Source organism: Phyllobates terribilis, unplaced genomic scaffold, assembly GCF_046119375.1.
Source record: "Phyllobates terribilis strain yellow unplaced genomic scaffold, ASM4611937v1 Scaffold_3__8_contigs__length_932513732, whole genome shotgun sequence".
NCBI lineage: Eukaryota > Metazoa > Chordata > Amphibia > Anura > Dendrobatidae > Phyllobates > Phyllobates terribilis.
The window spans coordinates 189,076,961-189,099,257 of NW_027362763.1; the positions used below are offsets into that span (position 1 = coordinate 189,076,961).

Genomic DNA, 22,297 nt, shown 5'->3' on the forward strand with positions numbered 1-22,297 from the left:
TCCTCGTATGGGGTTTATAACCTGTTCAACGTCAATTATTCTGCAACTAGCTAATTTGCCACGGTGAACCTAGGTAAAACGTTTAGAAACACCTGAACTATTACTTGTGCCAGGGTTACCCACATCACGGAGATGTCCTCCAATACACTTTCTAAATGGTTGGGTCATTCACTCTTTGTACTTAGGGCACTGGTTTCAGTGCACCAAGTATAATACATTTTTAACCCTGCATTTAATCAAAGGAATTAATTTTGCATTGTTGGTTTGTCTACATGGATGAAAACCTAGTAGTTTTCATTAGATATTTACACAAATTGCATTGGTGAACAGCACATTCATGGCATCCAGTGGTTGTAAGTCACGATGATTTGCTCCTCATAAGGAGGGTGGCAGCGTGGAGTCCGTAACAGAATTTGTCAGATACACAAATGATTATAATCTTGTTTTTTTCAGTCTCAAGAGGAAATTACTATCCCTTTTAGACATCTTACTAAATGGAAATGCAGAGCATGGGAAAGTGAATTGCTGCATACACAGAAAATCAATATCCGCAATTCATTATTACACATCCTTAGTGATCATCAAAATCGTGATCAGAACTAGACAGTTAGAACAGAGAGCTGCTGTGAAAGCTGTGGGCTAGTGATTTTGCAAAACTTATAACAGCATCCCTCCAGAAGACAAGCGTGATGGGAGGGAGGTGAGCAGCTAACTACCATATAGATATCAATGGGTTGGAGAGAGATGGCTGAGATGTTAGGAGTTAACTCCTCTCCTGGAATGTAACTGCTTGTGCACTCAATCAGGGTCTGGTGACCCAGATCCATGAAAACCAGTTTTACACCATAAAAGATAAAAGTTCTCACTGCAGGAAAATGACAGCAGATAGAAAAAAAACAAATCAATAGCAAACTTGTTAATTTTCATGCTGTCTAAAAGCAATTTAGGAACTTCAGAATACCCCTTTAAAATGGGCTGCAATTTTATGGTCAAATGTACTCAAGCAATTGGTAATATATTTTATTCAAGCACATTCTCAAGTGAAAGAAGCAAAGTTAATTGTGGTATTCGTGTAGTATTGGGCTTCTATAAATCTACACTTAGCTCCAGAGCGAACAAGTGAGGTCTAACTAATGCAGATCTGTGAAAGCTCTTTTGGGTGATGAAATAGTGATTTTTCTCACGATGCAATATTTTATGTCATGACGGAGAGTCTTTAAAATCATAAGTTCGAAAAACGTAGGAAAATATGGCTAAATTATTTTGAACTTGAGATTTTTGATACTTTACTCTGCAATGTTAAAATCAACTGTAGTAAAGAATTGCAAAGGGTTTTTCTTTTCTAAACAGCAGATGAGTGCTGAATCTTCATTTGTTATCCCTTGGATCTAGTATGAGGCATTCACTAGCCAGCTGGGGTATGTTCCTTTGCACTGTCCACATATTATGCTTCATGAACGGCTTCCATGATATCTGCTTATAAAAAGGTGGACAAAGAAAAAAAAACTAACAGGAAACTTTTTCATGGCTCCTGCAGAAATTCTAAGGAAGTCCGAGAGAAGACAGCTAATGGGTGCAACTAGATTTGGTACAAATTCACATACGTGTTATAGGCAAGATGCTTTTTATGAACAGGTCAATGCCCCATTGGAACAATATCATATATCGCATATCAGCTGACTTGATTTTTAGAAGTAAATTATGTATTGGGAGGATGCCACAGCATCACTGCAGTCAAAGATTAAAACCTGATGGTACTTAACATTTTCGTCAAACTAATGTCGCAGTTTTATAGTACATAAGCGAAACAATTTCTGCTTCAAAAATCTACATATATCTGCATATTTCCACATTGCCTCCATCTAAGATACAAAGTTCTCCACAGTGGATGTGCACAGATATACAGAGAGGGTTAAATTTACTTATAATTTTCTTTTCTTTTTTTGCCACTGTTTTTCTGGATATACCATGAATACATTTTAAGTAAATGCTAAGAGATATAGGCTACAGGAACCATTTTTTAATAAAATACTAAATCACTGTTGATTTTTTTTATGCCTGTAAATCTTTGTTACTGTCTATTAAAGGGAACCTACCTGCCAAAATATAAAATGTTCCTTTATTAATGACTTCACAGAATCATTGCTCCATATGTCTCGGTTTAAGCACTGACAAGCAAAATCCTGCACATTCTGGATATTGATCATCAGCCACTTGTTCTTCAGCTGCCCACACTCCTTCGCCTGCAAAAAAAAAAAAAAAAAAAATTATTCTAACCTGACTCCAGATTGATGCACTCGGCAGAAATACAGTGATAGGAACTCCAATGTCATGCCAATTCACTATGCTTGGCCTACGACTCACTCAATATTTAATGGGAAAGTTTAATTTGGCAGTTTGATATTCAGGAATAGGTGGATTTTGTAGGCAGACGGTTTTGGGAGGCATAGCAAAAAAAATATTTTTTTAAACACAATATATTTTGGGGGTGTATTAAAAAATATATATCACATTTCTTATCTCTGAACAGTGAGAGTTGGGATCTGAATCCTGAACGCCAAAACAGCTGTCCGAGAGTGGGGCATAGATAACATAGAAACAGGCAATCAATGTAAAATCACAGAAATCCACTTTAATAATTGTATACATTGGGCCTCCTGTTGCCCAACTACGCAGGTAGGCCTAATATACTACTACATCCTGCTCTTCACATGGACATACACAGCAATAGACTGACTCAAACCACATTTGTTTGTATAGTTGTGTTTTCTGGGAATGCTATAACCTGGGCAAAGATCACCGTGGAGGGAGTAGAAAGTAAGGCTATGTTCATATGTCCAGTAATGATCCGTTACAACGGAGCCAGCAGAATTCACTTGACAACAAAACTGTGCGGACAACTTTTAGTTCATTTTTCAAAAAAGGATCTCTGCTGGATCCACTTTTTTAACATTGAAGTCTATGGACAACTGATCCATTCATTAGCCATCCATTGTTCTCCCATTTTTTGCAGATATGATTTTTGCTTGGTGAATCCGATTTTGGACTTCTGATCACATTATACTGCATGAGATAAGTCACCGGCCAACGTGTCAGTCGGCAGCTTTCTCATAGAAAACAGACGCACTCGGCCGAACCAGAGCTCTTGTGTATGAGAGTCAGGGCTGTGGAGTCGGAGAGTCGGAGCCCATTTTGGTGGAGTTGGAGTCAGTATAAAATGGACCAACTTCGACTCCTAAAATATATAATAAATTGGGTACAGTAGTTCAATGCAGTTTGTGGGGAATATTTTTTCATAAGAATTTGGGAAAGTTATGAAATGTCCTATTCCTGATCTAAGGGTCTAGACTTTTAGCTGAGATGACTGTGTTACAGTAAATTTATCACTTAAATATGAGCCATGTATGAGGGAGTCGGAGTCGTGGAGTCGGTGTCATGGAAATTGAGGAGTCGGAGGTTTGGCTTACCGACTCCACAGCCCAGATAAGAATGATGGCCGAGATGACTATCGGCCAAGCAATCGCTCAAAGCATCGTTCAGCTGACAGTCATCTAATATGTATGGCCAGTCTATGGGTCCTGCAAGATTCCTGGGATAATATATATGAGTTTGGACAATTCAAAAAATCTAGCAAACACATATACTATATTTTTCGCACTTTAAGATGCACTTTTTAACAAGAAAAATTCTTGCTAAAAAGCGTGCGTCTTGGGGTATGTGCACTCGGTCAGTAAACATGCAAACCACAGCGTTCCACATTACAAGCAAAGTGGATGGGATTTCAAGAAATCCCATGCCCACTATGCGTTTGTGCACCTGCGGATCACTCGCGGAAACTGACATGAGGCGTGTCTTTCCAGACCGCAGCATGTCAATTTCCATTGCGGAGTCGCTAGTCTCCGCAAGAGAAATTAGACCAGTGCAATGTATTGTTGATTGTGGTGGATCCGCATGGTTCAATGAACACCTACGGATTCACTTGCGTGCAGCGGTTTGGACGCAGCATAAAGTATACTGCGTTCAAAGCGATGACAGTACTGATTGTGTGCACATACACTTAAAGTCCAGAGGCAGCTTCCTGCGATGGAGGAAAATGCAGACACCGCATTTGGGACTCCAGTGAAACTCAATGAGACCCATTATCCACAAATGGCAAAAACATGGACCAGCGGTGAACCTTCCCAGGAGTGGCCGGCTGACCAAAATTACCCCAGGAGTGCAGTGAAAACTCATCCAAGAGGTCACAAAAGACCCAACAACAACATCCAAAGAACTGCAGGCCTCACTTAAGGTCAGTGTTCATGGCTCCACAACAAGAAAGAGACTGGGCAAAAATGGCAGCGTTCCAAGATGAAAACCACTGCTGAGCAAAGAGAACATAAAGGCTCGTCTCAGTTTTGCCAGAAAACATCTTGATCTCGCCAAGACTTTTGAGAGTATACTCTGTGGACTGACGAGACAAAAGTTGAACCTTTTGGAAGGTGTATGTCCCATTAGATCTGGCGTAGAAGTAACACAGCACTTCAGAAAAGGAACATCATACTAACCAGGGCTTTGGAGTCGGAGTCGTGGAGTCGGTGCTCATTTTGGTGGAGTCGGAGTCGGTATAAAATGGACCGACTCCAACTCCTAAAATATATAATACATTGGGTGCAGTAGATCAATGCAGTTTGTGGGGAATATTTTTAAAAAGACTCTCAAAATACGCTTCATGTTTTTTAAAATGGATGCCTGCACACGTCACAGAGTGAACTATTTTGCCATCAATGTTCGATATGTTTGTGACAACAAAGAAATTGTTACCAAGACACTGGCAGTAAAAGATACTAAAGCTCAACACACAAGCCAGTTTCTCCAGGCCTTAGTGGAAAAAGTTCTGCAAGATTATGAACTCAAAAAAGAACAGGTTCTTGCTATTGTAACGGACAATGCTTCAAACATGATAAGTACAATTAAACTGATGAGAGTAATGAACAACAAGCTAGAAGAAAATTTAGGATTCAGTATGTTTGAGATGGAAGGCCACAGTGCTGTTCATGTAACTGAGGAGCAAACAGATATTACAACAGAAGAACAGCAAAATTATACTTTAGAAATAGAAGATCTTGTTGAAGCTGCTTCAAAACACTTTCCTGTGTTGTGCACACGCTGCAGCTGGCAATAAGAGATAGTCTGCAAGAGGGACATGCTGGAAATCTGATTGGAAAAGTGAGGAAATTGGTTATTGCCGCCAGAACCCCTAAAATTGATTCCATCTTGAAGAGAGGTGCTGGGAAAGGGGCAATTGTCAATCAAGCCACTCGGTGGGGCAGCACTTATTTAATGATTGAGCGATTGCTTGAACTAAAACCGTTTCTTATAGATATGGCGAACCATCAGGTAACCCTAAATGAAGGTCAATGGACACAGGTGGTTGAATTGAAGGAATTGCTTAATCACCCATTTACCGTGACTAAAAAATTACAAGCTGAGGATTTAACTCCTGGCATTTTCATAAGGGAGTGGAAGAACTTGCTATTTTGCCTGTCCCAAAGAGGAGGCTTAATCGCAGATGCCATTTCTGCTTCAATGAAAAGGAGAGAGACACAGCTATTGGAAAATAAAAATTTTCAGGCAGCTGTTTATGTGGACCAAAGTCATTGTATACTGCTTGATGATCAACAGCTTACTAAAGGAAAAGAAGCTCTGACTGAGGTAGCAGTTAGGATGAGTGGCCTACAGGAGGACTGCCAGGCGCTAGAGGACTTGGGTCCTGACAGTGCTACTGCTGCCATATCGTCATCCTCATCAGATGAGGAGTTTGACTTTGACAAGTATTCGGATAACATGGAGCAGGCAAAGCCGTTGCTGCAAGGAAAAAGATTTCACTCCGTCTCCTATAGCAAGCAGATTGACCATATTTCAGCAAAATGTTTCACTTGCTCTCAAAGAAATAGAAAAATTCAACCGTTCATCAAAACTGACTGTGCACGAGGCAATTCTTTTATACCCGGAAATTGTTAGAGATGTTGCCCATGTGGTTACGGCTTTGCCTCCAACCCAAGTTAGTGTAGAAAGGTTGTTCTCTAGCCTTAAAATAATTAGGTCAGATTTGAGGTAGTCTATGAAGGAGGACCTGAAGGAGGCGATACTATTTCTTAGAACAAATTCATAGACTGCACAAATGTTATTTAGTATGTTTTTGTTGAAAACTGTTTTTTGCCACTTACATAGTGCTTATATATATATATATATATATATATATATATATATATTCGATATTACTTAGTGTATTAAATATTTACAATTTATTACAGTTTGTGTTCTAAAGTTGTATTCCAATAAATATATATTCTATCTAAATATCTTGATTATTGTATCATAAAAATGATTAAATGTCTAATGTTCACATTGTACTACAATAAATTTTTCACTTAAATATAAGCAATATATGTGGGAGTCAGAGTCGTAGTCAGTGTAAGGGAAATTGAGGAGTCGGAGTCGCAGGTTTGGCTTACCCACTCCACAGCCCTGATACTAACAGTAAAACATGGTGGTGGTAGTGTGATGGTCTGGGGCTCTTTTGCTGCTTCAGGACATGGAAGATATGCTGCGGTAAATGGAACCATGAATTCTGCTGTCTACCAAAAGATCCTGAAGGAGAATGTCCGGTCATCTGTTTGTGCCCTCAAGCTGAAGCGCACTTGGGTTATGCAGCAGGACAATGATCCAAAACACACCAGCAAGTTTCTGAATGGCTTAAGAAAAACAAAATTAAGTCTTTGGATTGGCCTAGGCAAAGTCCTGGCCTTAATCCGATTGAGATGCTATGGCACCACGTTAAAAAGGCGGCTCATGCTCGGAAACCCTCCAATGTGGCTGAATTACAACAATTTTGCAAAGATGAGTGGCCAAAATTCCTCCAGAGCGTTGTAAAAGACTCCTGGCCAGTTATCACAAACGCTTGATTGCAGTTGTTGTTGCTAAGGGTGGTCCAATCAGTTATTAGGTTTAGGGGGCAATCACTGTTTCACAAAGAGCCCTGTAGGTTTGGATTTCTTTTCCCTTTAATAATAAAGACCTTCATTTAAAAACTGCATTTTGTGTTTACTTGTGTTATCTTTGTCTAATATTTAAATTGTGTTATGATCTGAAACATTTAAAATGTGACTTATGCAATGGCTAAGCAAGGTCCCTTATAATCATAATTGGCCAGAGGTAGGGGATCTTATTATTGTCAGCTATAATAAAAAGCGAGGCAGTAGTTGCTGCAGTGAACTTCATTATGAGACAGCGCTGCAAATGATTATACATTGGAGCCAGCTCATTGTATAATACACACTGCATAGACAGCAAGAATAGATTTATAAACTCCCTACACTACCCCAGATCATTAAAATTACTGATAATGACCCCTCCACTTTACACTGCTAGGGAAGTTTTAACAGCAAAAATGTTTTTCCCATTTTCGGCTGTCTAAACCTGGGGTGCGTCTTATAGTATGAAAAATACAGTACTTTATGGGGAATTACTTGTTCGTTGATTTGGCCCAATATTTGTTTTATAACTTAAAAAAAAATGTGCGGGTGCCTCACTAAGCTAGAATCTACAACAGCCAAGTAGGAAGGTGCACACAATTCGAGATGAGATGCCCAACTCACATTTTGTGCTTACAGGATGCAGAACATTGTGTTCTCCCGCACTGAAGTTAATGGGTCTTCTCGGGATTTCTTCCATTTACTACATTACTTCTCCTTTTAAGGGGTTCTGAAATCAGAAAAATAACATGTGTAATAGCAGAACTGCCTATGCTATTATCATGTTTTTATTCTATTTCAGCACTCCGTAAAAGGTTCCCTACAGCCTGGTATCTCCCACCCATTACTCACGACCTGATAACATTACATGGCTCTGGATGACGTACACACCAGGAACAGTTCCTGACAAGTGACCTCCAGAGTATGCCATCAAGCATCTATAGGGTCTAACATAAAGGGGAAAAATAACCTTACACAGCACGGCATCTGTTTGTAACTGTATGAAATAGTGTTGTCCATTAGTCTATTCCATACATTTTCCTTTCAGGTATACTTATGTCTACTGGCAGCAAAAATTATACTCATGTTCACCATAGGGCTAATGAAACTATCACCAGCATGAACGGTGGGGGCTTTCTGCTTACTTTTTCCCATGAGCTCAGTTAGGTGTTAAAAAAATAATTTTATAATATCCATCCCCCCCACTTTAAATGGAGTAGGTCGCTATCATTTAAAAGAGTCTGTCACCCCTAAAACTCAATTTAAACTGCTTATACAGACAGGCAGGGGACTTACTCCTTATAAAACTCATACTTGCAGAATAGATTTCACTTTTTTAGTTGCACAGAAAAACTATTTTACTCTGTATGCAAATGAAGGAGTGGGCCAGGGCTCAGTGCACTGTTCTGACCCCTCTATCACCATGTTGCACACCTCCCCTTAGCTGGATTTGTGATTGATTTGATGTTCGCACTGCCAGTATTGAAGCCCCATCAGTGCACTCTGCAATGACACTGCAGCAGCCCAGCGGGTGCGCAGTGTCAGTGTGGGCGCTCCCTCATCCCCCTCTCCTGTCTGTATAGGTATCCCCCTAACTCTGTGATCCTGTGCGTATTGAGCAGCTAATGCAGACAAGAGAGAGAGAAGAGCACCTGCCCGCACTGACACTGTGTGCGCATGGCTGTTCAGGTCCGGCAGTGTCAGTGCAAACGTGCAATGTCTAGCACTCCAATCAGGCAACGCTTGCTTGGGGCAAGCAAGCTAAAAGAGAGTGTGTGGCACGGTGATCCAAGGGGCACAGTGCACTGAGGAGCTCTTATTTGCATATGAAATAAAACAGTTTTTAATAAAAGCTGAAGAAGTGAAATCTATACTGCAGATATGATTTTTAGAGAAGCCACATTCCATATATGACTGTATAAATAGTTAATCAAGTTATGGGGGTGACAGATTCCCTTTAACAGTGGACTACGTTGCAGCCTTGGGTCGGAGACTTACATAGGGAGATTCTCCTGATGTAAATCTCCAACATAGGCTCTGAACGTGATGTGAACAGAGCCTACCACAATATGTGTTAACAAACCAAGATCAAAGATATAATATCTACAGTGGCGTGAAAAAGTGTTCACCCCTTCCTGATTTCTTATTCTTTTGCATGTTTCCAATATTAGAAAAAGAGAACACAAGTAAACAAAAAATGCAGTTTTTAAATGTAGGTCTTTATTATTAAGGGAAAAATAAATCCAAACCTACAGGGCCCGGTGTGAAAATATGATTCCCAACACTCCCCCTGCCCCCTTAACACCTTAAGGACCTTAGGATTTTCCGTTTTCATTTTTTGCTCCCCTTGTTCCCAAAGCCATAGCGTTTTTATATTTCGGTCAATATGGCCAAGTGAGGGCTTATTTTTTGTGGGACAAGTTGTACTTTTGAACAACATTACTGGTTTTACCATATCGTGTACGGGAAAAATTTCCAAATGCGATGAAATTGCAAAAAAAAGTGCAATACCACAGATTTATATATATATTTTTTTTACAACGTTCACTGAATGCTAAAACTGACCTGCCATTCTTATTCTCCAGGTCATTATGAGTTCGTAGACACCAAACCTGTATAGGTTCTTTTATAATTTAAGCGGTGAAAAAAAAAATCCAGTTTTCTTAAAAAAAAAAAACAAATGGCGAGACCCGTAGCATCTCCATTTTTCGGGACCTGGGGCCGGGTGAGGGCTTATTTTTTGCACAACGAGCGGACGTTTTTATTGATACCATTTTGGGGTACATCCGATGTTTTGATCGCCCGTTATTGCATTTTATTGCACTGTTGCGGTGACCAAAAAAAGTTAATTCTAGCGTTTAGAATTTTTTTCTCGTTACGCCGTTTACCGATCGGATTAATTCTTTTTTTATATTGATAGATCGGGCGATTCTGAACACGGCGATACCAAAGTTTTGTATAAGGTTTTTTTTTATTATTATTTTATGTTGAATGGGGCGAAAGGGGGGTGATTTTAAACTTTTATATATATATATATATATTTTTAAAAAATTTTTTTTTTTACACTTTCTGCATGTTTCAATAGTCTCCATAGGAGACTAGAAGCAGCAGTTGTCTGATTGCCTCTGCTACAGAGGCAATGAGCAGATCGCCTGTATGCAGTAGAAATGCTCATGTGCTATGAGCGCAAGCCACTAGGCGGCCCTCATAGCAATCTTTACATGACACCCACAGGGGTCTGCTGCAGACCCTGGGTTGTCATGCCCACGCATCGGTGACCCGCGATCATGTGACGGGGTCACCGATGGGCGGGACTAATGCCGCACCTCCGACTCGGCCATGTTAAATGCCGCTGTCAGAGATTGACAGCGGCATTTAACTGGTTAACAGCCATGAGTGGATCGAGATTCCACCCGCGGCCGTTGCGGGCACATGTCAGCTGTATAAATCAGCTGACATGTGCCCGGTTCAGTGCGGGCTCAGCGCCGGAGCCCTCACTGAACCAGGGGTGATGACCTGGGACGTACTAATACGCCCCAGGCTTTAAAGGAGTTAAAACATAAATTAACTGTGGTTTATCACATTTTTGGGAAGCGGAGTTCAATTTCCCTAGCCACACACAGGCCTGATTACTGCCACACCTGTTCTCAATCAAGAGTTCACTTAAATAGGATCTGCAAAGTGAAGTAGACCAAAAGATACTCAAAAGCTAAACATCATGCTGCTATTACAAAGAAATTCAGGAATAAATGAAAAACAAAGTAATTGAGATCTATCAGTCTGGAAAAGGTTATAAAGCCATTTCTAAAGCTTTGTGACTTCAGCGAACCACAGTGAGAGCCATTATCCAGAAATGGCAAAAACATGGAAGTTATGAACCTTCCCAGGAGTGGCCGGCAGACCAAAATTACCCCAAAAGCCCAGCGGTGACTCATCCAAGAGGTCACAAAAGACCCCACAACAACATCCAAAGAACTGCAGGCCTCACTTGACTCAGTTAAGGTCAGTGTTTATAACTCCACCATAAGAGAGAGAATGGACAAAAATGTAATGCATGGGAGAGTTCCAAGAAGAAAACCACTGCTGAGAAAAAAAGAACATAAAAGGCTCGTCTCAGTTTTGCCAGAAAACATCTTGATCGCCAAGACTTTTGGGAGAATACTCTGTGGACTGACAAGACAAAAGTTGAACTTTTTGGAGGATGTATGTCCCATTACATCTGGCGTAGAAGTAACACAGCATTTCAGAAAAGGAACATCATACCAACAGTAAAATATGGTGGTGGTAGTTTGATGGTCTGGGGCTGTTTTGCTGGTTCAGGACCTGGAAGACATGCTGTGGTAAATGAAATCATGAATTCTGCTGTCTACCAAAAAATCCTTAAGGAGAATGTCCGGCCATCTGTTCGTGACCTCAAGCTGAAGCGCACTTGGGTTATGCAGCAGGACAATGATCCAAAACACATCAACAAATCCACCTCTGAATGGCTTAAGAAAAACAAAACTAAGCCTTTGGAGTGGCCTAGTCAAAGTCCTGACCTCAATCCAATTAAGGTGCTGTGAGACGACCTTAAAAAGGCGGTTCATGCTCGGACACCCTCCAACGTGGCCGAATTACAACAATTTTGCAGAAATGAATGGCCAAAATTCCTCCAGAGTGTTGTAAAAGACTCATTGCCAGTTATCACAAATGCTTGATTGAAGTTATTGCTGCTAAGGGTGGCAGAACCAGCAATCATTTTTTTACACAGGGCCCTGTAGGTTTGGATTTATTTTCCCCTTAATAATAAAGACCTTAATTTAAAAACTGCATTTTGTGCTTACTTGTGTTATCTTTGTCTAATATTTAAATTTGTTTTGTGATCTGAAACATTAAGTGTGACAAGCATGCAAAAGAATAAGAAATCAGGAAGGGGACAAACACTTTCACACCACTGTATATGCACTGACAAAGTTTCATATAACTTGTGTCTCTTCTTCCAGCTTAGTTTCATTAGGATTGAAAACACCGAATATTATAGGAAACGCAGTGGTAGACTAGAGGCTTTTTAACAGATTTTTAGAATAGGCAATGAACCATTCATAGTATTGTAAACTATTCAGCAGTGTATGGAAAAAAATCTGTAATCTGAAAGGATAAGGATAATACATGACATAACACATGAGAAGTGAACGTGCACACAGACACTTATAACTAAACACTTACTGTCTCAAAACTGCCTTTATGCATTATGTCAATGGGTGGTCGAAAAAGATCTGCCAACGTAGTCAATTTCTTATCAACTGCTCCTCCGTTCCGCAATTCCTGTTCTTGTCGGACTGTGGAGACCCAGGAAGAGCAGGAAAACAAGAGTTAGTTAGGATTTCATGAAAGGGTTTCCCCATAATTATACAGTATATAACATTTATCTGGCAGATAATGTAAACCTTAAAAGGTGTTTTCCCACAAACAAAAGTTAATTTTAATATATTTTGGAATAATAACAACTTCCACAATTGGATGTGTTTCAATAAAATGTTCCTGTTCTGAGATAATCTTATAAATGTGCCCCTGCTGTGTACTGTGTAATGGCTGTGTCTGACCGTGCAAGAACATGGCCTGATCATACCACAGAGAGTATACAGACAGGACAGTATGGGATTGCAGGTGACACTTTCTGTGAGTTAAAACATTGTTTAACTCCCTTCACATCCAAGCCATTTTCTTTTTTTCCTCTCGTTTTTTTTTTTCTTCCCTTCTTCCAAGACCCATAACTTTTTTATTTTTCCATCAATATAGCAGTGTGAGGGCTTGCTCTTTGTGGGACGAGTTAAACTTTTGAAGGAAACCATTGATTTTACCAAATATTGTACTGGAAATGGCTGAAATTGCAAAAAACACCAAGGTTACTGTAGCATCGGCGTCTCTGCCCCCCTCTCACCTCCCCGCGCGGCGTCCTCCTGCGCTCCTCTTCCTGCTGCTGCTGCCGGCGCGTGCAGCTTCCCAGGTACTGTGCTTAGGGCGCGCGCTCCCTCTCTCTTAAAGGGGCCGCGCGCGCTGTCCTAAGGAGTCCCCGGCCAATAGCCGAGGGTCCTCCCATATATAAGGCACCTTCTCCAAAATGGAGGTGCCTGGGCAAAGTTGATGCACAGCATACTTACCTCTGCTTCAGCCCTCAGGTCCAGTTGCCAGCCTGACTACTGTTCCAGTCCGCCAGTCTGACTACTCTCCAGCCCGACAGTCTGCCTTCCGTTCAACGCGCCAGTCTGTCTATGGGCCAGTCCGCCTGCTTACCAGGAAGTACCCGCCAGTTACCTGCCTGCTACCTGCCGTGCCTGCTAGCCCGCTCACCTGGGAGCACTTGCCTGTTGCCCGCCTGTTACCTGCCGTGCCTGCCAGCCCGCTCACCTGGGAGCACTTTCCTGTGACCTGCCTGTTACCTGCCGTCACTTGCCGTGACCACCTGCAGTCCACCTGGAGACTCCTGCCATCACTTGCCGTGACCACCTGTCTACTATCCAGAGACTGCTGCCTGCCTGTTGTGTCCATGCGCTATACCGGTCAGTCCCAGTCTGCTGACCCGTGGGAGCCACCTGCTCTCTTACAAGGTCGTCCCCAGAGTAGCACCTGGTCCCTCTGCTCGGTCCCTCCCTGGTCACGGAGTCGTTAGCCGCCGTACGACCAGGGTCGGTCTGAGTTGATACTTAGTTACGGCCCTCTGGGTCCCTCCTTGCATCGCGGCACAGAGGTTCCACCAACCGGATCCGTAACAGTTACTTACCGGTAGCCGGTTTTTCCTGAACCCATGACAGCACACCTTGAGAGAGGGATCCGCCCCATCAAGGACAGGAAACCGTCTGAAATAAAAGGGCGATACCTCCCCCTCGCTTCAGTTGTTTACAGAGCATTGAGAGAACCTCCCAAAAAAGTTAGACATATAACCAACACCTAAAATATATACAACACCCAAAACAGTGCACACCAGGGTGTGAGAAAACGAAAATAGGGGAGTGGGGGGGGGGGGGGACTACAGGTTCTGTCATGGGTTCAGGAAAAACCGGCTTCAGGTAAGTAACCTCGGTGTTTTCTCCTCACCCATGACAGTACACCTTGAGAGAATTTTGGAGAATTATGAGCACCCTAGGGAGGGACCACCGCCTGAAGTGCCCTTCTCCCAAAGGTGAGGTCAGAGGAGGACAGATCCAACCGATAGTGTTTATAGAAGGTGGATGGTGTAGACCAAGTAGCAGCTCTACATATATGATTGATTGAGATGTCTGCCCTCTCCGCCCAGGAGGTTGCGACGGCTCTGGTGGAATGAGCCTTGACATTGTCCGGGGCCGGAACTCCTGTGGACGTATATGCTAAACAAATGGCCTCCCTAAGCCACCTAGAAATTGTACCCTTGGACACCCCGTGACCTTTCCTATTCCCCTGAAAGGCCAGGAACAAGGAATGGTCCTTCCTCCATACACTAGTCATGTTAATGTACTGTAGTAGGGATCTTCTAACATCTAGGTTATGGAACCTAACTTCCCCTGGGTTTTTTGGATTGCTGCAAAATAAGGGTAGTACAATCTCCTGGTTACAGTGAAATCTAGATACCACCTTGGGAAAGTATGCTGGATCTGGTCGCAAGGTGACCCTATCATCATAAATTTGTGTGTAGGGAGGACCAACCGAAAGGGCCTGCAGGTCACCCACCCTACGAGCAAATGTTAAGGCCACTAAGAGGATGATCTTAAGGGTGAGGATCTTTGGAGAGACATCCTGTAGGGGCTCGAACGGGTCACTGGTAAGTGCATTCAAGACCAAATTCAGGTCCTAGGAAGGAATTCTAAGGGGACCGAACCGGTCTGGCTCTGGCACAGGACTTGATAAATAGACCCACCTATTCTCAGCCAAGTAACAATTATAGAGTGCCCCCAAGGCCGACACCAGAACTTTAAGAGTCCCTCTGGCTAAACCCAGGTCACGCCTCTTTTGCAGAAACTCCAGGATTCCCTTGATTGGAGGCTTGTCTGATAACGGGGCATCAATAAATTCTAGAAATTTCCTCCAGACTCGGTTATAAATTTTAGTCGTTATTGGTTTCCTACTACCCAGCAAGGTAGAGACTAACCCTGGTGAAAACCCCTTATTACTTAGTAGTGACCTCTCAAATTCCACGCCGCAAGGTGGAAACCTCTGGCTTGGGTGTGGAATACTGGTCCCTGAATGAGAAGGTCCGGCCTCTCTGGTAGAACCCAGGGATCTGAAATCGACATTAGTCGAAGCAGGGAGAACCAAGGCCTCTTGGGTAGTGTTGAGCGAGTATTTTCTGTTAACCCTTTCGCCGAGTACGCTCGGGCCGAGCACCGAGTATTTACAGTTGCTCTGTGATATGCTTGAATCACTCCCGTGTGCATGATTTGCGACTGTTTGACAGTTTTATTACATGAGAGGAATGTCTATTTCTTATACATTCCTCACATGTAATAAAGCTGCCAAACAGTTGCAAATCATGCACACGGGAGCGATTTAACCGAGCAGCTATAAATACTTCTGTTGGAAGACCCCCAGGTTTAAGCTCCATTCCCCCAGTCTTAGGGTGTGGCGGCTGAGAAAATCTGCCCTTACGTTTTCTACCCGCCTTATGTGAAGGGCACTGAGGGATGGGAGGTGTTGCTCTGCCAGATGAAGGATTCTGTCTGCCACAGCCATCAGGGAGCGTGACGTTGTTCCCCCCTGGTGATTTACATAGGCTACTGATGTCAGGTTGTAGGACCTGACCTGGACGTGGTGACCCTGAATGTGGGGAAGGAAGCCTATCAGGGATTTCTCCACTGCCCAAAGTTCTTTTAAGTTTGAGGATGCCCCCATCTCGTGGTAGGTCCAGTGACCCTGTACTGAGAGCTCTGCTAGATGAACCCCCTCATCCGGAGCTGCTCGCATCGGTCGTAATCACCCGATCTACTGGTCTGGACCACTGCACGCCTGAGGTCATTTTTCCCCTGTCTGTCCACCATGAAAGGGAATCTACAGCTTCTGGGCAGAGAGAAAACTTGCTTTCTAAATGCCCATTGAAGGACCTCTGCGCTGACAGGACCTCCCACTGAAGAAGTCTCATATGCCCCTGAGCCCATTTGACTGCTGGGAGACAGGCCGTCAGAGCCCAGGAGGGACATTGCCTCTCTTAGGGATATCACCGGAGACCGCATAGCTTTCAAGACTAAATTGATAATTTTGCGTACCTTGTCTCCTGGGAGGAAGCATGCTTGAAGACGAGAATCCAGGATTAGACCTAGGAAGATCTGAGTCCTTGAGGGTGTTAGTTTTGACTTTTGGAAATTTACCAACCACCCTAGCTGATGCAACACCGCTGTGACGTCTAGAAGATGACTGGAGCATTGGATTTCTGATTTCCCTATTGCCAAAAAGTCGTCTAAATGGGGAACGATCACTACGCTCTTGATTTGTAGAAAGGCTGTTGTTACTTCCGCTATTAATTTTGTGAATATTCTCGGGGCTATGGAGAGGCCGAAGGGTAGGGCAGTAAACTGAAAATGTCTCAGCTCTTTCTGAATGAACAGGGCTACTCTCAGATACTTCTGGTAGTCTGGATGAATTGGGACGTGATAATATGCGTCCTTCAAGTCTATTACTGCCATAAAGCAATTGTGGTGCAAGAGCTTCACTGCCGAGCTCACTGACTCCATCTTGAAGGTCTGGTTTTCTATCAACTGGTTTAGACTCCTGAGGTTGATGATGGTCCTTAAGGACCCGTTGTTTTTTTCTATCATGAACAGAGGGGAATAGAATCCCTTCCCCCTTTGTGGTATCGAAACTTCGAGAAGGACCAGTTTCTACTAGCCCCAATATTTCCGACTCCAGGGCTATTTGTTCTTCCTGGACCTTTCTATTGGGGGTAATCATAAAGGTCCCGCGAGGAATGTGGCTGAACCATATTTTCAGGCCACCACTCACAATATTCAGAATCCAGGGGTTTGATGTAATGGCTTTCCAGCTGGAAGAAAGTGGGAAAGACTCCCCCCTACCTCCGGCCTGGCATCATTGGGAAGACCTTTTTTGTATTTGAGGACGGTCCTCCAAACATATAGCCTGACTCCCTCTTGGTTTTGGACTCCCATCTTCTTCTGTTTCCCGGAGGGCGACCCAGATTAAATTTTCTCCTCCGAAAACTAAACCTTTTTGAGTCCCCGGAAAATCCTGGGAACCCTTTGTTCCTATTGCCCGCTTTTTCTAAAAGGTCATCCAGCTTCTGGCCAAACAGGAGTCTGCCGTCACAAGGGAGGGAACATAATTTATGTTTGGATTGTAGGTCGCCTGGACAACCCTTGAGCCACAAGGCCCGTCTGGCAACATTAGATAGACTAGCTGATCTAGCCGAAAGCCTGACAGAGTCCGCTGAAGAGTCTGCCAGGAAGGCCGATGCTGCCTGGATTAGGGGTAGATTGGAAAGGATTCTATCCCTAGGGATCTTTTTATCTCTAAGTTGGTCTTCCAATTGTTGGAGACACACCATTAGAGATCTCGCCACACAGGTGCAAGCTACCGCCGGCTTCAGGCCTCCTGCTGCAGCTTCCCAAGTGTGACGCAGCCTTTTTATCCAGGGCATCCTTTAGGACGCCTGAATCCTCCAAGGGTAGGGAAGATTTTTTGGATGACCTGGCTACAGTCTCGTCAACTTTAGGGATTTTATCCCAAGGCTCAGGGTCCTTCTCTTCAAAGCAGTACCTTCTTTTAGAGAAGGAGGGTAAGGCTCCTGATCTCTCTGGTTTCTTCCCCTCTCGGTCAATGAGGCCCTGAATTTTAGTGTTTACTGGGAAGGAGCGTCTCTTTTTTTCTCCAAGGCCCGCAAACATAACGTCTTCCCGGGATTTGGATGCTTTCTCCTCCCCCAGACCCATGGTTGATCTGACTGCTCTAACCAGTCTGTCTGCACTCTCAATGGGGAAGCAGGGTCTACCGTTATCCGATGAGGAAGAGGATGATGAATCACTCAGCCATAGATCCTCGGACTGGGAGGAATCAGAGTTGGAGGAGACATCTCTATGGGATTTTTTCTTCCCTCTAAACAACCCTTTCAGGGATCCCTGAACCTCTGCGTGGACTATGGATTTCAAATTAGATGAGAAATCCAGAGAATTTTCTGCTATAGTTTTAGCAATGCAGTTCAGGCAAAGCGGCTTTTGCCAGTCTATGGGAAGGGAAGTTTGGCATAGGGCACAAATCCTGTGCTTTTGCTTGGCGCTACTCTTCCTAGGCTCCTAAAAAAGGAAGCACATAAGAGACTTCCCATTACTAAAAGGTGACATTGACGAAGATCACTCACCCCTGAAGTCACAAACAGGTACCGGATTCAGAGGCTGTAGCGGAACCGATGATTCCTTTCTGGATGGTCCAGAGGTGTTTGAGACCTTGCTCCTGCGACTGCGATTGCTCGAGTGGCTGTCCGTGTAATAGGCGTCCGTTCGTAGCTGAGTGGGGGGGGGGGGGGTCGGTTTAGCTGCTGCTCTTGGCTATCCTGGTCAGCCATGTTTCAGAAGCGTTCCACGCTCCCAGGATAACCCCCCCCCCCCCAATATAGGGCCATTCAGAACCTCCTCCGGTTCAAGGGCCCTCACCCTCTTCCAAGGCTGGGGCTTCAAACAGAAAAAACAGGCCTGGAGCGCTTCACAGGGCGCCATCTTGGAACGGGCGCCGCCCCCTGACGTCACGCCTTCTCCCAGCGTGCCCCGCGCCGTGACGTCAGGCGCGTCATACCCGGAAGTTGCCGCTCCGGAGCGCGATCGACAGGAGCGGCAGGGGGAGGGTGTCGCAGCGGTCTACGGGAGGCCGAGGCCTGCCTCACCGCGTGTGCCTGCTCGGACGCAGGACCCCAGGAGAGCTGCGGACGGCGCTTCTAGACGCTGGAATCCGGTGCACAGGTCAGTGCCCGCTCTTCCACACTGGAACAGACCCAGGTAAGCTTTGCATCTTCTTTCCAGACAGGTTCCCATCAAGGACAGGAAACCAACTGAAGTGAGGGAGAGGTACCGCCCTTTTATTTCAGACGGTTTCCTGTCCTTGATGGGGCGGATCCTTCTCTCAAGGTGTGCTGTCATGGGTGAGGGGGAAAAAAAGTGCAATTCCACAATAGTTTTTTTTGCTGACCATGTTCACTATATAGTAAAACTGACCTGATAGGATTCCCCAGGTCACTACGAGTACACAGATACCAAACCTGTATAGTTCATTTTTTATTTAAGTGGCGAAAAAATCCGAAATTTGTACCAATAAAAGTTTTTGCGTTTGTCACAATTTTCCAAGACTTGTAGCGCTTCCATTTTTCGGGATCTGGGGCAGGGTGGGTGCTTATTTTTTGTGCTGCGAGCTGACGTTTTCATCGATACCATTTAGGGTTAGATATGATGTTTTGATCGCTTTTTACTGCAATGTTGAGATGGACAAAACGTAATTCTTGTGTTTCGATTCTTTTTTCTTGTTGTTACACCATTTACAGATTAATTTACTTTATATTTTGATAGACAGGGCATTGCAAAGATAATAAACATGTGTATTTTTTTCAATGGGCCAAAAGGGGGCTGATTTGAACTTGCGTTTTTTATTTTATTTTTTTCACTTTTTACTTTAAATAGTCTCCTTAGGAGACTTGGAGCTACGATTGTCTAATCGCTTGAGTTACACTGGAGCACTGCTATGTATTGCAAAAATCACGATCTCCTGTGAATGCCGGCCACGAGTCGGCGTTCACAGGAGATTCACAGTGACAGTGACGGGCACGGGGGGGGGGGGTTCCTCTGCAGATCCCCGGCTGTCATGATAACCCATCGGCGCCTCCTGATCACACAACAGGGGCGCCGATGGGCAGGATTTGTAATGAGCTTTCCGGCTGGGTTAAATCTCGCTGTCAGAGATTGACAGTGGAATTTAACTGGTTAAAAGCCGCGGGTTGAGCTGTTAAGTAAGGGGAGACATGCAGGCTCATCGCTGGAGCCTGGGGACATGACATATCATGTAAATATATGTTGTGAAGGGGTTAAAAACAGTCAGGAAAATGCTTTACCTCAAAGAATCAGCTGTGATCCCCTGCTGTCCTGTCTGTATACTCTTTTTCTCCTCCCCTGCCCAGGAGCTGTGGTATGATCAGACCATGTTCCTGTACGGTCAGACACAGCCATTACACAGTACACAGCAGGGGCACATTTATAAGATTAAAAAAAATATTCTTGTGCTAAAATAATCTTTTTTAAACACATCCAAATGTGGAACTTATTTTTATTCCAAGATCTATTGATTAAAATCTACCTTGTTTATTGTAAAACCCCTGTAGATTTCACATAATAAAATGCTTGTGTGTCCAGACATTACAGACATGTTTGTCATGGCACCCCTGATGTACTTCGGATTCCCTCTCAGAAAATTCAGCTTATGAGTTCTCTTCTGATAAAAATCAGTAAGCATATGTAGTGTGACACGCTACATGGCCACCATACACTACAACATAAAAATGCCAAGATCTTCAGGGGCGACAATAGCAAATATTTCTGTAGGTGCGACAGTCCCCACACTACCATATAAAATGGACTTGTGCCGTTCAGCAGTCATAGTATAGAAGCTTTACTGAGCAGATCTGTCAGCACACAGAGAGCCAGCATGTAATCAGCTTTCTAATCCCATTATCAGATCTTTCTCCACTTGGAGTCATTTAGATAACGGGTGCACACTCTGGATTTGATGCTTATGCCGTGATCAAATACAATCAAACATTTATCGGACTATTATACGGACACTTACTGGTTTCCGTCTGGAAATCTCGGAATCCATCAAATATTGACCGGGCTGGTCTTCGTCTTTTGGGAGCTATAATAGATAAACAATTGTATTAATTGTATTGAACAGTTCAATAGGAAAAGAAAAGTATTAACCCTCTTCCCGGCCAGGCAATTTTGCGTTTTGCTGCCTTTGTTTAATCCTCCCCTTCTTCCAAAAGCCATAACCTTTTTTGTCTGTTCATATAACCGTATGAAGCTTGTTTGTTGCGGGACGAGTTGTAGTTTTTAATCAGACCATTCAATGCACTGGAAAATTGGAAAAAAATTCCAAGTGCGTTGAAATTACAAAATAAAAAAAGGCAATTCTCTTTTGGGGTTTGTATTTACAAATAACACATCCAAGATCTGAATGAATGAAATATTCTCATTGAATACTTTGTTCTGTACAAAGTTGAATGTGCTGACAACAAAAACAAAAATCATCAATGGAAATCAAATTTATTAACCAATGGAGGCCTGGATTTGGAGTCACTCCCAAAATTAAAGTGGAAAAACACACTACAGGCTGATCCAACTTTGATGTAATGTCCTTAAAACAAGTCAAAATGAGGTTCAGTATTGTGTGTGGCCTCCACGTGCCTGTATGACCTCCCTACAATGCCTGGGCATGCTCCTGATGAGGTTGCGGATGGTCTCCTGTGGGATCTCCTCCCAGACCTGGACTAAACCACCCGCCAACTCCTGGACAGTCTGTGGTGCAACGTGACGTTGGTGGATGGAGAGAGACATGATGTCCCAGATGTGCTCAATCGGATTCAGGTCTGGGGAACGGGAGGGCCAGTCCATAGCTTCAATGCCTTAATTGCCTTCATCTTGCAGGAACTGCTGACACACTCCAGCCACATGAGGTCTGGCATTGTCCTGTATTAGGAGGAACCCAGGGCCAACCGCACAAGCATATGGTCTCACAAGGGGTCTGAGGATCTCATCTCGGTACCTAATGGCAGTCAGGCTACCTCTGGCGAGCACATGGAGGGCTGTGCGGCCCTCCAAAGAAATGCCAACCCACACCATTACTGACCCACTGCCAAAACGGTCATGCTGAAGGATGTTGCAGGCAGATCGCTCTAAACATCATCTCCAGACTCTGTCGCATCTGTCACATGTGCTCAGTGTGAACCTGCTTTCATCTGTGAAGAGCACAGGGCGCCAGTGGCGACTTTGCCAATCCTGGTGTTCTGTGGCAAATGCCAAGCGTCCTGCACGGTGTTGGGCTGTGAGCACAACCCCCATCTGTGGACGTCGGGCCCTCATACCACCCTCATGGAGTCGGTTTCTAACCGTTTGTGCAGACACATGCACATTTGTGGCCTGCTGGAGGTCATTTTGCAGGGCTCTGGCAGTGCTCCTCCTTGCACAAAGGCGGAGGTAGAGGTCCTGCTGCTGGGTTGTTGCCCACCTACGGCCCTCTCCACGTCTCCTGGTGTACTGGCCTGTCTCCTGGTAGCGTCTCCAGCCTCTGGA

The 22,297-nt window shown here is 43.9% G+C and overlaps 1 protein-coding gene across 3 annotated transcripts in view; it reads right to left on the reverse strand.

Moving 5' to 3' along the window:
• UBXN7 (UBX domain protein 7) overlaps nt 1–22,297 on the reverse strand; it is a 40,041-nt gene that overhangs the window by 10,353 nt on the left and 7,391 nt on the right. For all 3 annotated transcript variants that reach the window (XM_073674379.1, XM_073674377.1, XM_073674378.1), the window contains exons 4-6: nt 20,796–20,861; nt 12,222–12,334; nt 2,097–2,243 (exon numbers count right to left, since the gene is read on the reverse strand). In XM_073674379.1, coding sequence (XP_073530480.1) covers nt 2,097–2,243; nt 12,222–12,334; nt 20,796–20,861 — 326 coding nt within the window. The remainder of the gene's footprint in view (nt 1–2,096; nt 2,244–12,221; nt 12,335–20,795; nt 20,862–22,297) is intronic.